Here is a 14,645-nt window from a genome sequence, read left to right as displayed (position 1 = left end):
ATTTTGGTAATTTTGACATATATCTGATGTATTTCTGACATATATGACATAGTTCTGATACATTGATTATATATCTATACTAGAAATCAATCTAGTTCTTGCGTACTGAGATGTTTGACATAGTTTTGACAAATTCTGGACAGATTTAACGGATTCCTGACAATTCTGACAATAATCTAATCGTTCTGATCTATATCAGTCGCATTTGAGAACGTTCTAATGTATTCCAAAGTCATATCTTGCATAGATCTAACGTTATACTTATGCTAGACATAGTTTTAACACATCCTTGATAATTTTGACATTCTTTTGGTAATTTTGACATATATCTGATGTGTTTCTGACATAAATGACATAGTTCTGAAAGATTGATTGTATATCTATACTAGATATCAATGTAGTTCTTGCGTACTGAGATGTTTGACATAGTTTTGACAAATTCTGGACAGATTTATCATATTCTTGAGAATTCTGACAACAAACTAATCGTTCTGATCTATATTAATCGCATTTGAGAACGTTTTGATGTGTTCTAAAGTCATATCTTGCATATATCTAACGATATGTTTATGTTAGACATAGTTTTGATACATCCTTGATAACTTTGACATTATTTTGGTAATCTCGACATATATCTGATGTATTTCTGACCTATATGACATAGTTCTGATGTATATCTATACTAGATATCAATGTAGTTCTTGTGTACTGAGATCTTTGACATAGTTTTGACAAATTCTGGACAGATTTAACATATTCCTGAGAATTCTAACAATAATCTAATCGTTCTGATCTATATCAGTCGCATTTGAGAACGTTCTGATGTATTCCAAAGTAATATCTTGCATAGATCTAACGTTATATTTATGCTAGACATAGTTTTAACACATCCTGGATAATTTTGACATTCTTTTGGTAATTTTGACATATATCTGATGTGTTTCTGACATAAATGACATAGTTCTGAAAGATTGGTTGTATATCTATACTAGATATCAATGTAGTTCTTGCGTACTGAGATGTTTGACATAGTTTTGACAAATTCTGGACAGATTTATCATATTCTTGAGAATTCTGACAACAAACTAATCGTTCTGATCTATGTTAATCGCATTTGAGAACGTTTTGATGTGTTCTAAAGTCATATCTTGCATATATCTAACGATATGTTTATGTTAGACATAGTTTTGATACATCCTTGGTAACTTTGACATTTTTTTGGTAATCTTGATATAAAGCTGATGTATTTCTGACATATATGACATAGTTCTGAAAGATTGATTATGTATCTATACTAGAAATCAATCTAGTTCTTGCGTACTGAGATGTTTGACATAGTTTTGACAAATTCTGGACAGATTTAACATATTCCTGAGAATTCTGACAACAAACTAATCGTTCTGATCTATATTAATCGCATTTAAGAACATTCTGATGTGTTCTAAAGTCATATCTTGCATATATTTAACGATATGTTTATGTTAGACATAGTTTTGATGTATCCTTGATAACTTTGACATTCTTTTGGTAATTTTGACATATATCTGATGTATTTCTGACAAATATGACACAGTTCTGATACATTGATTATATAACTATACTAGAAATCAATGTAGTTCTTGCGTACTGAGATGTTTGACATAGTTTTGACAAATTCTGGACAGATTTAACATATTCCTGAGAATTCTGACAATAATCTAATCGTTCTGATCTATATCAGTCGCATTTGAGAACGTTCTGATGTATTCCAAAGTAATATCTTGCATAGATCTAACGTTATATTTATGCTAGACATAGTTTTAACACATCCTTGATAATTTTGACATTCTTTTGGTAATTTTGACATATATCTGATGTATTTGTGACATATATGACACAGATCTGATACATTAATTATATAACTATACTACAAATCAATGTAATTCTTGCGTACTGAGATGTTTGACATAGTTTTGACTTATTCTGAACAGTTTTAGCATATTCTTGAAAATTCTGACAATAATCTAATTGTTCTGATCTATATCAGTCGCATTTGAGAACGTTCTGATGTATTCCAAAGTAATATCTTGCATAGATCTAACGTTATATTTATGCTAGACATAGTTTTAACACATCCTTGATAATTTTGACATTCTTTTGGTAATTTTGACATATATCTGATGTGTTTCTGACATAAATGACATAGTTCTGAAAGATTGATTGTATATCTATACTAGATATCAATGTAGTTCTTGCGTACTGAGATGTTTGACATAGTTTTGACAAATTCTGGACAGATTTAACACTTTCCTGAGATTTCTGACAATAATCTAATCGCTCTGATCTATACTAATCGCATTTTAGAACGTTTTGATGTGTTCTAAAGTCATATCTTGTATATATCTAACGATATGTTTATGTTAGACATAGTTTTGATACATCCTTGATAACTTTGACATTCTTGTGGTAAACTTGACATATATCTGATGTATTTCTGACATATATGACATAGTTCTGAAAGATTGATTGTATATCTATACTATATATCAATGTAGTTCTTGCGTACTGAGATGTTTGACATAGTTTTGACAAATTCTGGACAGATTTAACATATTCCTGAGAATTCTGATAACAAATTAATCGTTCTGATCTATATCAGTCGCATTTAAGAACGTTCTGATGTATTCCAAAGTCATATCTTGCATAGATCTAACGTTATATTTATGCTAGACGTAGTTTTGATACATCCTTGATAACTTTGACATTATTTTGGTAATTTTGACATATATCTGATGTATTTCTGACATATATAATACAATTCTGATACATTGATTATATAACTATACTACAAATCAATGTGGTTTTTGCATACTGAGATGTTTGACATATTTTTGACATATTCTGGATAGCTTTAACACTTTCCTGAGATTTCTGACAATAATCTAATCGTTCTGACCTACATCAGTGGCAATTGAGAACGTTCTGATGTGTTCCAACGTCATATCTTGTATAGATTTAACATTATGTTTATGTTAGATGTAGTTTTGATACATCCTTAATAACTTTGACATTCTTTTGGTAATTTTGACATATATCTGATGTATTTCTGACATATAGGATATACTTCTGATACATTGATTATATATCTATACTACAAATCAATGTAGTTCTTGCGTACTGAGATATTTGACATAGTGCTGACATATTATGGACAGCTTTAACATATTCCTGACAATTCTGACAACAATCTAATCGTTCTGATCTATGTCAGTCACATTTGAGAACGTTCTGATATGTTCCAAACTCATATCTTGCATAGATCTAACGTTATGTTTATGTTAGACATAGTTTTGATACATCCTTGACAACTTTGACAATCTTTTGATCTGATGTATTTCTGACATATATGACACAGTTCTGATACATTGATTATATATCTATACTAGAAATCAATCTAGTTCTTGCGTACTGAGATGTTTGACACAATTTTGACAAATTCTGGACAGATTTAACATATTCCTGAGAATTCTGACAATAATCTAATCGTTCTGATCTATATCAGTCGCATTTAAGAACGTTCTGATGTATTCCAAAGTAATATCTTGCATAGATCTAACGTTATATTTATGCTAGACATAGTTTTAACACATCCTTGATAATTTTGACATTCTTTTGGTAATTTTGACATATACCTAATGTATTTCTGACATAAATGACATACTTCTGAAAGATTGATTATATATCTATACTAGAAATCAATCTAGTTCTTGCGTACTGAGATGTTTGACATAATTTTAACAAATTCTGGACAGATTTAACATATTCCTGAGAATTCTGACAACAATCTAATCGTTCTGATCTATATTAATCGCATTTGAGAACGTTTTGATGTGTTCTAAAGTCATATCTTGCATATATCTAACGATATGTTTATGTTAGACATAGTTTTGATGTATCCTTGATAACTTTGACATTCTTTTGGTAATCTTGACATATATCTGATGCATTTCCGACATATATGACATAGTTCTCTAAGATTGATTGTATATCTATACTAGATATCAATGTAGTTCTTGCGTACTGAGATGTTTGACATAGTTTTGACATATTCCCAACAGTTTTAGCATATTCTTCAGAATTCTGACAATAATCTAATCGTTCTGATCTATATGAGTCGCATTTGAGAACGTTCTGATGTTTTTCAAAGTTATATCTTGCATATATCTAACGTTATGTTTATGTTAGATATAGTTTTGATACATCCTTGATAACTTTGACATTCTTTTGGCAATTTTGACATATATCTGATGTATTTCTGACATATATGACATAGTTCTGATACATTCATTACATAATTATACTACAAATCAACGTAGTTCTTGCGTACTGAGATATTTGACGTAGTTTTAACATATTCCTGAGAATTCTGACAATAACCTAATTGTTCTGATCTATATCAGTCGCATTTGAGAACGTTCTGATGTGTTACAAATTCATATCTTGCATATATCTTACGTTATGGTTATGTTAGACATACTTTTGAGACATCTTTGATAATTTTGACATAATCTGATATATTTCTAATATATATGACATAGTTCTGATACGTTGATTATGTATCTATACTACAAATCAATGTAGATCTTGCATATTGAGACGTTTGACATGGTTTTAATACATTGTGAACAATTTTAATTCATTCCTGAGAATTCGGCCAATAATCTTATAATTCTGATTGATGTCAGTCATATTTAAGAATCTTCTGATATGTTCTTAATTCATATCTGGTATGGATCTGAAGTAAGATTTATGCCAAATATAGTTTTGACACATTCCTGATAGTTTTGACATTATCTGATATAATTTTCTGATATATGACACAATTCTGATATAATAACTTAATATAATTCGATATGTTCGACATAATTCCGTCATTGTAAATGATTGTAGATGCGTTTCTAGGAAATTTATGAGGTATCTGATGATTCTGATAATTTTTCTGAAAAACTTTACTTTATTCTGACATATTTCTTACTCAATTTAACATAGTTTTGACTTATCTAATTAGTTTTAATTTATTTCTGCTGATTTAATTCTTAATTTAGCTGATACACAAAAATCAGAAAACTTTGATAATAATATTTATTAATTTTTGTTACAGGGTCCTCCACAACCTGGTCAGCCGTTTAAATTTACAGTTGGTGAATCTTGTGATAGGATAAAAGAGGAGTTTAATTTTCTTCAAGCACAATATCATAAGTAAGTCAATCACGTCAATAGTTTATACGTTGAGAGTTAATTTTGAGCTGATTCTGATGTTGACGCATTATTATTAAGGAACGATTTGAATAATTCAAGTGATATTCCGGCCGAACTTGATAAATATTTAAAATTATTTAAGTGGGCTTTTCAATGCGATCAATTATTGATGGGCAGCGCGGTCGGTCATTTTCTGCCCAAAACTGGTTAATTATTGCTTCGATGCACTTGTTCAACGGTCAATTATTGAAATTTACCTAAAGACTGGTTAAGTGGTTTTAAGAGTGATGGGTTGTGTATAATTTACGGTTTTAAAACTCGACCCTAAATGGATAGATATGAATTTTAATAAACCCCAAGTAGGAACTATTTTAAAATTTTAATTCCTTTAGAATGAGGAACTATTAAATAAATCAAAAAAAATTTTTTTTCTTCTCCTTAACCAATCTTCTTTGGATAATCATATACCTGTGTGTAATTATTAACATTTTGGGCGTGGTAGAATCACAAAGGCCCCCCTATATTATAAATCACCTATCTTAATTACACATCTTGGGGCGTAGACTTTTTCGGGCGAAAACGACTAATAATAATAATAATAATAAGGTTAAAAGTTAGCGCCTTTATGTATTAAATTTTTTTATTGTTTCAGTCTCAAACTCGAATGCGAGAAATTGGCTAGCGAAAAAATAGAAATTCAAAGGCACTACGTCATGGTAAGTAACTTAATTGAGATGAAATTGATGTTGTTATTATTACTCAATCAATAATTAAATAATTGTTTACACGTACGATCTAAATTATACTAGCTATTATTGTAACATCAATCAAGGCATCATTGCGACATTAATGTGTCAACATATGGGTTTGTATTTCCCTTATGATTGATGACGATGAGAAGAGATAAACAACTATGATTTTTTTTTCTTTAAATTGTAATAGAAAAAAATGTTAAATCATGGTGGTGTTTACACACAATTACACCTGATCGACAGGTAAATTATCGCAGTGGCCGATTCGAATTGAACACAGCTTAACACGGTTCTGATTTATGACCTAGCCCGTTGTGTAACATTTCATGACGCGCCGATATCGGACTCGATCCTGGATAATTTTTTTTGCTGAAAGCTTCATTCTACAACGTAACGTATCTCCGGTTGGCAATAAAACAGATAATTGGCCCGTTTAATTGCTCCCGGCGAATAAAACCCGGTGGGGTAATAAATAAATAAAACGAACGTGATAAATTATCAACGGTTTTGGTAAAAAATTAACGAAATTTTTAATTGAAATACAGTAAAACCTCGATAGAACGGACAAAACATTTTTAACTCATATATTATACTGGGGTATTCCCCGATTATTCTATATTTTTCATTGAACTAAAACTAGAACTAACACTAGACTAGTTTCGGATCTGGACGTGCGTCTTTAATGGATGTTAATGGTAACACTTCCGAATCGAAGCATGTTATAAAAAAACTTTTAGAACAAAAGTTGTAGCAAATTTTATTCTTAGCAATATTGCTATCTTTCATTTTTGCTCTTAGATGCGTCAATATCGAGAAAAATACGAAAATATGAAAATTTGATGAATTTCGTTATTTTGCTAGTTAATGGTAATTCTCGGAAAATGGAGAATGCTATAAAAAACGTTGAGAATAAAAGTTGTTGCAAATTTTATTCTTAACAATATTGCTCTCTTTCATTTTTGCTCTTAGATGCGTCAATATCGAGAAAAATACGAAAATATGAAAATTTGATGAATTTTTGCTTTTTCAACTTGTTGGTAACACTTGGGAAACGGAGCATGTTATAAAAAAACTTTTAGAACAAAAGTTGTAGCAAATTTTATTCTTAACAATATTGCTCTCTTGTACTTTTCCTTTTAGATGAGTCAATATCGAGAAAAATACGAAAATATGAAAATTGGATGAATTTTTTGATTTTGCAAGTACTTAATGGTAACACTCTGGAGACGAAGCATGTTATAAAAAAACTTATCGAACAATAGTTATTGCAAATTTTATTCTTAACAATATTGCTCTCTTGCACTTTTGCTGTTACATGCGTCAATATCGAGAAAAATACGAAAATATGAAAATTTCATGAATTTTTGCTTTTGCAAGTACTTAATGGTAACACTTTGGAAACGAAGCATGTTATAAAAAAACTTTTAGAACAATAGTTATTGCAAATTTCATTCTTAACAATATTGCTCTCCTGCAGTTTTACTCTCAGATGCATAGAAATCGAGAAAAATACAAAAATATGAAAATTTGATGAATTTTTGCTTTTTCAAGTTGTTGGTAACACTTGGGAAACGGAGCATGTTATAAAAAAACTTTTAGAACAAAAGTTGTAGCAAATTTTATTCTTAACAATATTGCTCTCTTGTACTTTTCCTTTTAGATGAGTCAATATCGAGAAAAATACGAAAATATGAAAATTGGATGAATTTTTTGATTTTGCAAGTACTTAATGGTAACACTCTGGAGACGAAGCATGTTATAAAAAAACTTATCGAACAATAGTTATTGCAAATTTTATTCTTAACAATATTGCTCTCTTGCACTTTTGCTGTTACATGCGTCAATATCGAGAAAAATACGAAAATATGAAAATTTCATGAATTTTTGCTTTTGCAAGTACTTAATGGTAACACTTTGGAAACGAAGCATGTTATAAAAAAACTTTTAGAACAATAGTTATTGCAAATTTCATTCTTAACAATATTGCTCTCCTGCAGTTTTACTCTCAGATGCATAGAAATCGAGAAAAATACAAAAATATGAAAATTTGATGAATTTCGTTATTTTGCAAGTTAATGGTAACACTCGGAAAATGGAGAATGTTATAAAAAAACGTTTAGAGTAAAAGTTGTTGCAAATCTTTCATTTTTGTTCTTAGATGCGTCAATATCGAGAAAAATACGAAAATATGAAAATTTCAAGAATTTGTTGCTTTTGCAAGTACTTAATGGTAACACTCTGGAAACGGAGTATGTTATAAAAAAACTTTTAGAACAAAAGTTGTAGCAAATTTTATTCTTAACAATATTGCTCTCTTGCACTTTTACATTTAGATGCGTCAATATTGAGAAAAATACGAAAATATGAAAATTTGATGAATTTGTTGTTTTGCAAATACTTAATGGTAACACTCGGGAAACCAAGCATGTTATAAAAAAACTTTTAGAACAAAAGTTGTAGCAAATTTTATTCTTAACAATATTGCTCTCTTGCACTTTTACTTTTAGATGCGTCAATATTGAGAAAAATACGAAAATATGAAAATTTCATGAATTTGTTGTTTTGCAAATACTTAATGGTAACACTCGGGAAACCAAGAATGTTATAAAAAAACTTTTAGAACAAAAGTTGTAGAAAATTTTATTCTTAACAATATTGCTCTCTTGCACTTTTACTTTTAGATGCGTCAATATTGAGAAAAATACGAAAATATGAAAATTTCATGAATTTGTTGCTTTTGCAAGAACTTAATGGTAACACTTTGGAAACGAAGCATGTTATAAAAGAACTTTTAGAACAAAAGTTGTAGCAAATTTTATTCTTAATAATATTGCTCTCTTACACTTTTACTGTTAGATGCGTCAATATCGAAAAAAATACGAAAATATGAAAATTTGATGAATTTGTTGTTTTGCAAATACTTAATGGTAACACTCGGGAAACCAAGAATGTTATCAAAAAACTTTTAGAACAAAAGTTGTAGCAAATTTTATTCTTAACAATATTGCTCTCTTGCAGTTTTACTATTAGATGCATCAATATTGAGAAAAATACGAAAATATGAAAATTGGATGAATTTGTTGCTTTTGCAAGTACTTAATGGTAACACTTTGGAAACGGAGCACGTTATAAAAGAACTTTTAGAACAAAAGTTATTGCAAATTTTATTCTTAATAATATTGCTCTTTTGCACTTTTACTGTTAGATGCGTCAATATCGAAAAAAATACGAAAATATGAAAATTTCATGAATTTGTTGCTTTTGCAAGAACTTAATGGTAACACTTTGGAAACGAAGCATGTTATAAGAGAACTTTTAGAACAAAAGTTGTAGCAAATTTTATTCTTAATAATATTGCTCTCTTACACTTTTCCTGTTAGATGCGTCAATATCGAAAAAAATACGAAAATATGAAAATTTCATGAATTTGTTGCTTCTGCAAGTACTTAATGGTAACACTCTGGAAACGGAGCATGTTATAAAAAAACTTTTAGAACAAAAGTTGTAGCAAATTTTATTCTTAGCAATATTGCTCTCTTGCAGTTTTACTTGTAGATGCGTCAATATCGAGAAAAATACGAAAATGTGAAAATTCGATGAATTTGTTACTTTTGCAAGTACTTAATGGTAACATTCTGGAAACGGAGCATGTTATAAAAAAACTTTTAGAACAAAAGTTGTTGCAAATTTTATTCTTAGCAATATTGCTCTCTTGCAGTTTTACTTGTAGATGCGTCAATATCGAGAAAAATACGAAAATGTGAAAATTCGATGTATTTGTTGCTTTTGCAAGTACTTAATGGTAGCACTCTGGAAACGGAGCATGTTATAAAAAAACTTTTAGAACAAAAGTTGTAGCAAATTTTATTCTTAACAATATTGCTCTGTTGCAGTTTTACTATTAGATGCATCAATATTGAGAAAAATACGAAAATATGAAAATTGGATGAATTTGTTGCTTTTGCAAGCACTTAATGGTAACACTTTGGAAACGGAGCACGTTATAAAAGAACTTTTAGAACAAAAGTTATTGCAAATTTTATTCTTAATAATATTGCTGTTTTGCACTTTTACTGTTAGATGCGTTAATATCGAAAAAAATACGAAAATATGAAAATTTGATGAATTTGTTGCTTTTGCAAATACTTAATGGTAACACTCGGGAAACCAAGCTTGTTATAAAAAAACTTTTACAACAAAAGTTGTAACAAATTTTATTCTTAGCAATACTGCTCTCTTTCTCTTTTTCTCTTAGATGCGTCAATATCGAGAAAAATATGGAAATTCGATGAATGTCGTTATTTTACTACTTGTGGCTAAACCCGAATGTTTCTAGTTCTAGATCTAGTGTTATAGCCGTAGTGTTAGTTCAAGTTTTAGTTGTTATTCAGCGTTAGATTGATGTATAGTTTTATCCGTTATTCAGAGCCAGGATGTTGTATATTTTTCTTGAACTAACACTAGATCTAGAAGTACACACATTCTGCTTTAGCCGCACCTCTCTTAAGACTTTATATTTCTAGTTCTAGGTGTAGTGTTAGTTCTAATACTAGTGTTTTCCGTATTAGTCCTTTATATCGAGGTTTTACTGTAATCAACCAAATTAAATTAAATTAAATTAATAATAACCCCCCCATTAACATAAACGTAATCCCAACTAATCGCGCCGACAACCAATTTACGTACCTTAGAACTTAGTTAACACCGAATCAATTTACCACTTCACCTTAAACGACCATAGTCGCATTAATCGTAATTACCAACGTTGCGTTGGTCAAAACAATTATTCTTGGAACAAACCTGAATACCCTTAAATGGATTCACCATCAATTATCATTCTTGCGAATAGAATCGGATTTAATTTATTTTCAAAAAGTTGATATACGCGATTTATGTACAAATGTGTTATTCGCATGTCGTTTTCAATATAAACGTCCTCGTTTAGTTAACGTCCAGAACGAAATCGGGGCGATTCTTTTCCCTTATAGCTTTGGGTAGTTTTCCTTTATAAAGGGGTGGTTTTCCCTTGCGGCAATAGAAAACGATGCCTACCGCGTATAAACGGAAAATGGCGTGATAACGTACAATCATGTTCGCTCCTTCAAAACCTCCCTTTCTTACGAAAGAAAATGGCAAAATTGCAAATGATTTAAGGTGAAAAGTTTGTGGCGTGTTATACACTAATGAATGTTATTTTTTGTGTATATTTGCGTTTTAAAAGAAAGTATTAAAAAGGAAACAAATTATTACTGTTGAATAATAAAGTCTTCATAATCCAAATCGAAATATATTAAATTGGAAAACTTCATGTTGATGTGTATTTACATCTTATAAATCTTCTCTTCATTGATAATGTACCGAACAAGAAGCGGATCGGTCTTAAAAGTTCTTCGGCGCGGCTCTTTCGATGGTGTGTGATTTATACCCGTTTTACGATCGCTTCATACGGCGTCCGTTCGCATGAATTATTTATTTGCCAAGTTTTAAGAGCGCAGAGAATCACCAAGCATACTGTGGGAAAACGATTTCTATACTTATTCTTGGTATTTCAATCATTGTCACAAAAAAAATCCAATCGAAAAAGTTTTGCATTCAACTTCATATCAACACCTTTACTTCCATCTTTATAACAACACAAACAGAATCATGGTTATGTATTAACTAACAATGAGTTTGCTTCTAAATGTTTTTCATTTTATAAAGATATATCAAATGGTTTTTGAGCTTTTTAAAGATGGATGCCATAAAAAACTATTTAGTTTCTCGAAATCTATTTAATTCTCTATTAATATAGTGTTGATGTAGCGCATCGGCCGGAAGCAACCTCGACTTAATTAAACAACACATCTTTAAGAACTGTTTGGGTTTTGTATTGATATAGAATTGCATTACTGCCTCGGCCGCAAACAACCTCAATTACGCTGTGCGCTCTTGGCATATTTTTAGATTTTTATAAATATGGTGCCGATGTAGCCCCTCGGCCACATGCTACCGTAGCTTAATTGAACAACACACCTTTTAGATCTGTTCAGGTTTTGTATCAATATGGCAATACTGCCGCAAGCGACCTCGGCTTAATTACGCCGTGCGTTCTGTAAATTTATTAAGATTTCTATAAATATGGTGCTAATGCAGCGCCTCGGCCACAAGCGACCATAACATTATTAAACCGCACATCGTTGAAAATTATTGGGTTTTGCGTCGATATTGTTTCGATGTAGCGCCTCGGACGCATGCTACCGTAGCTTAATTGAACAACACACCTTTTAGAACTGTTCAGGTTTTGTATCAATATGGCAATACTGCCGCAAGCGACCTCGGCTTAATTACGCCGTGCGTTCTGTAAATTTATTAAGGTTTCTATAAATATGGTGTTAATGCAGCGCCTCGGCCACAAGCGACCATAACATTATTAAACCGCACATTTTTGAAAATTATTGAGTTTTGTGTCGATATTGTGTCGATATTGTTTCGATATAGCGCTTCGCCTGCAAGCGACCTAGGCTTTATTAAATCATACATATTTGATAACATATCGATATGGCATTGCTCTACTGCCTCGGCCGCAAGCGACTTCGGCGTTATTACGGCGCACGTCTTTGATATGCACTTAAATTTCTATAAATATGGTGCCGATGTAGCGCCTCGGCCGCAAGCAACCTCGGCTTAATTAAACAACACATCTTTAAGAACTGATTGATATGGCATTGCATTACTGCCTCGGCCGCAAGCGACCTCGGCTTAATTATGCCGTGTGCTCTTGACATATTTTTAGATTTTTATAAATATAATGCCGATGTAGCGCCTCGGCCGCAAGCTAGCGTAGCTTAATTGAACAACACACTTTTTAGAACTATTCAGGTTTTGTATCAATATGGCAACATCGTGCGTTCTGGAAATCTATTAAGATTTTTATAAATATGGTGCTAATGTAGCGCCTCGGCCGCAAGCGACCTTGGCTTTATTAAACCATACATATTTGATAACATATCGATATGGCATTGCTCTACTGCCTCGGCCGCAAGCGACTTCGGCGTTATTACGGCGCACGTCTTTGATATGCACTTAAATTTCTATAAATATGGTGCCGATGTAGTGCCTCGGCCGCAAGCAACTTCGGCTTAATTAAACAACACATCTTTACGAACTGATTGATATGGCATTGCATTACTGCCTCGGCCGCAAGCGACCTCTGCTTAATTATGCCGTGTGTTCTTGACATATTTTTAGATATTAATAAATATAATGCCGATGTAGCGCCTCTGCCGCAAGCTACCGTAGCTTAATTGAACAACACAGCTTTTAGAACTATTCAGGTTTTGTATCAATATGGCAACACCGTGCGTTCTGGAAATCTATTAAGATTTCTATAAACATGGTGCCAATGTAGCGCCTCGGCCGCAAACGATCTCGGCTTTATTAAACCATACATCTTTGATAACATATCGATATGGCATTGCTCTACTGCTTCGGCCGCAAGCGACCTCGGCGTTATTACGCCGCACGTCTTTGATATGCACTTAAATTTCTATAAATATGGTGCCGATGTGGCGCCTCGGACGCAAGCGATTTCGGCTTTATTAAACCATACATCTTTGATAACTTATCGATATGGCATTGCTCTACTGCCTCGGCCGCAAGCGACCTCGGCGTTATTACGCAGCACGTCCTTGATTTGCACTTAAATTTCTATAAATATGGTGCCGATGTAGCGCCTCGGCCGCAAGCGACCTCGGCTTTATTAAGCCATGCATCTTTGATAACATATCGATATGGCATTGCTCTACTGCCTCGGTCGCAAGCGACCTCGGCGTTATTGCACCTCACGTCCTTGAAATGTACTTAAATTTCTATAAATATGGTGACGATGTAACGCCTCGGACGTAAGCGACATTGGCGTTATTAAACCATACATCTTTGATTACATATCGATAGGGCATTGCTCTACTGCCTCGGCCGCAAGCGACCTCGGCGTTATTATACCGCACGTCTTTGATATGGACTTAAATTTCTATAAATATGGTGCCGATGTAGCGCCTCGGACGCAAGCGACCTTAGCTTTATTAAACCATACATCCTTGATAACATATCGATATGGCATTGCTCTACTTCCTCGGCCGCAAGCGACCTCGGCGTTATTACGCCGCACGTCTCTGATATGGACTTAAATTTCTATAAATATGGTGTCGATGTAGCGCCTCGGACGCAAGCGATCTTGGCTTTATTAAACTATGAATCTTTGATAACATATCGATATGGCATTGCTCTACTGCCTCGGCCGCAAGCGTTCGGCGTTATTACGCCGCACGTCCTTGATATGCACTTAAATTTCTATAAATATGGTGCCGATGTAGCGCCTCGGACGCAAGCGATGTTGGCTTTATTAAACCATGCATCTGTGATAACATATCGATATGGCATTGCCCTACTGCCTCGGTCGCAAGCGACCTCGGCGTTATTACACCGCACGTCTTTGATATGGACTTAAATTTCTATAAATATGGTGCCGATGTAGCGCTTCGAACGCAAGCGACCTTGGCTTTATTAAACCATACATCCTTGATAACATATCGATATGGCATTGCTCTACTGCCTCGGCCGCAAGCGACCTCGGCGTTATTACACCGCACGTCCTTGAAATGCACTTAAATTTCT

General features: G+C 32.5%; 1 protein-coding gene across 4 annotated transcripts in view; it reads left to right on the top strand.

Annotated features, from left to right (window-relative positions):
• The window catches only part of LOC111428761 (transducin-like enhancer protein 4), a 200,846-nt gene that overhangs the window by 82,337 nt on the left and 103,864 nt on the right, over positions 1–14,645 (top strand). For all 4 annotated transcript variants that reach the window (XM_071194708.1, XM_071194707.1, XM_071194706.1 and 1 more), the window contains exons 2-3: positions 5,141–5,238; positions 5,891–5,954. In XM_071194708.1, the coding sequence (XP_071050809.1) occupies positions 5,141–5,238; positions 5,891–5,954 (162 nt within the window). The remainder of the gene's footprint in view (positions 1–5,140; positions 5,239–5,890; positions 5,955–14,645) is intronic.

This window comes from Onthophagus taurus, chromosome 3 (genome assembly GCF_036711975.1).
Source record: "Onthophagus taurus isolate NC chromosome 3, IU_Otau_3.0, whole genome shotgun sequence".
Classification (NCBI taxonomy): Eukaryota; Metazoa; Arthropoda; class Insecta; order Coleoptera; family Scarabaeidae; genus Onthophagus; species Onthophagus taurus.
The sequence above is the reverse complement of the archived record's forward strand: the minus strand, read 5'-3'. Positions and strand labels throughout refer to the sequence as shown.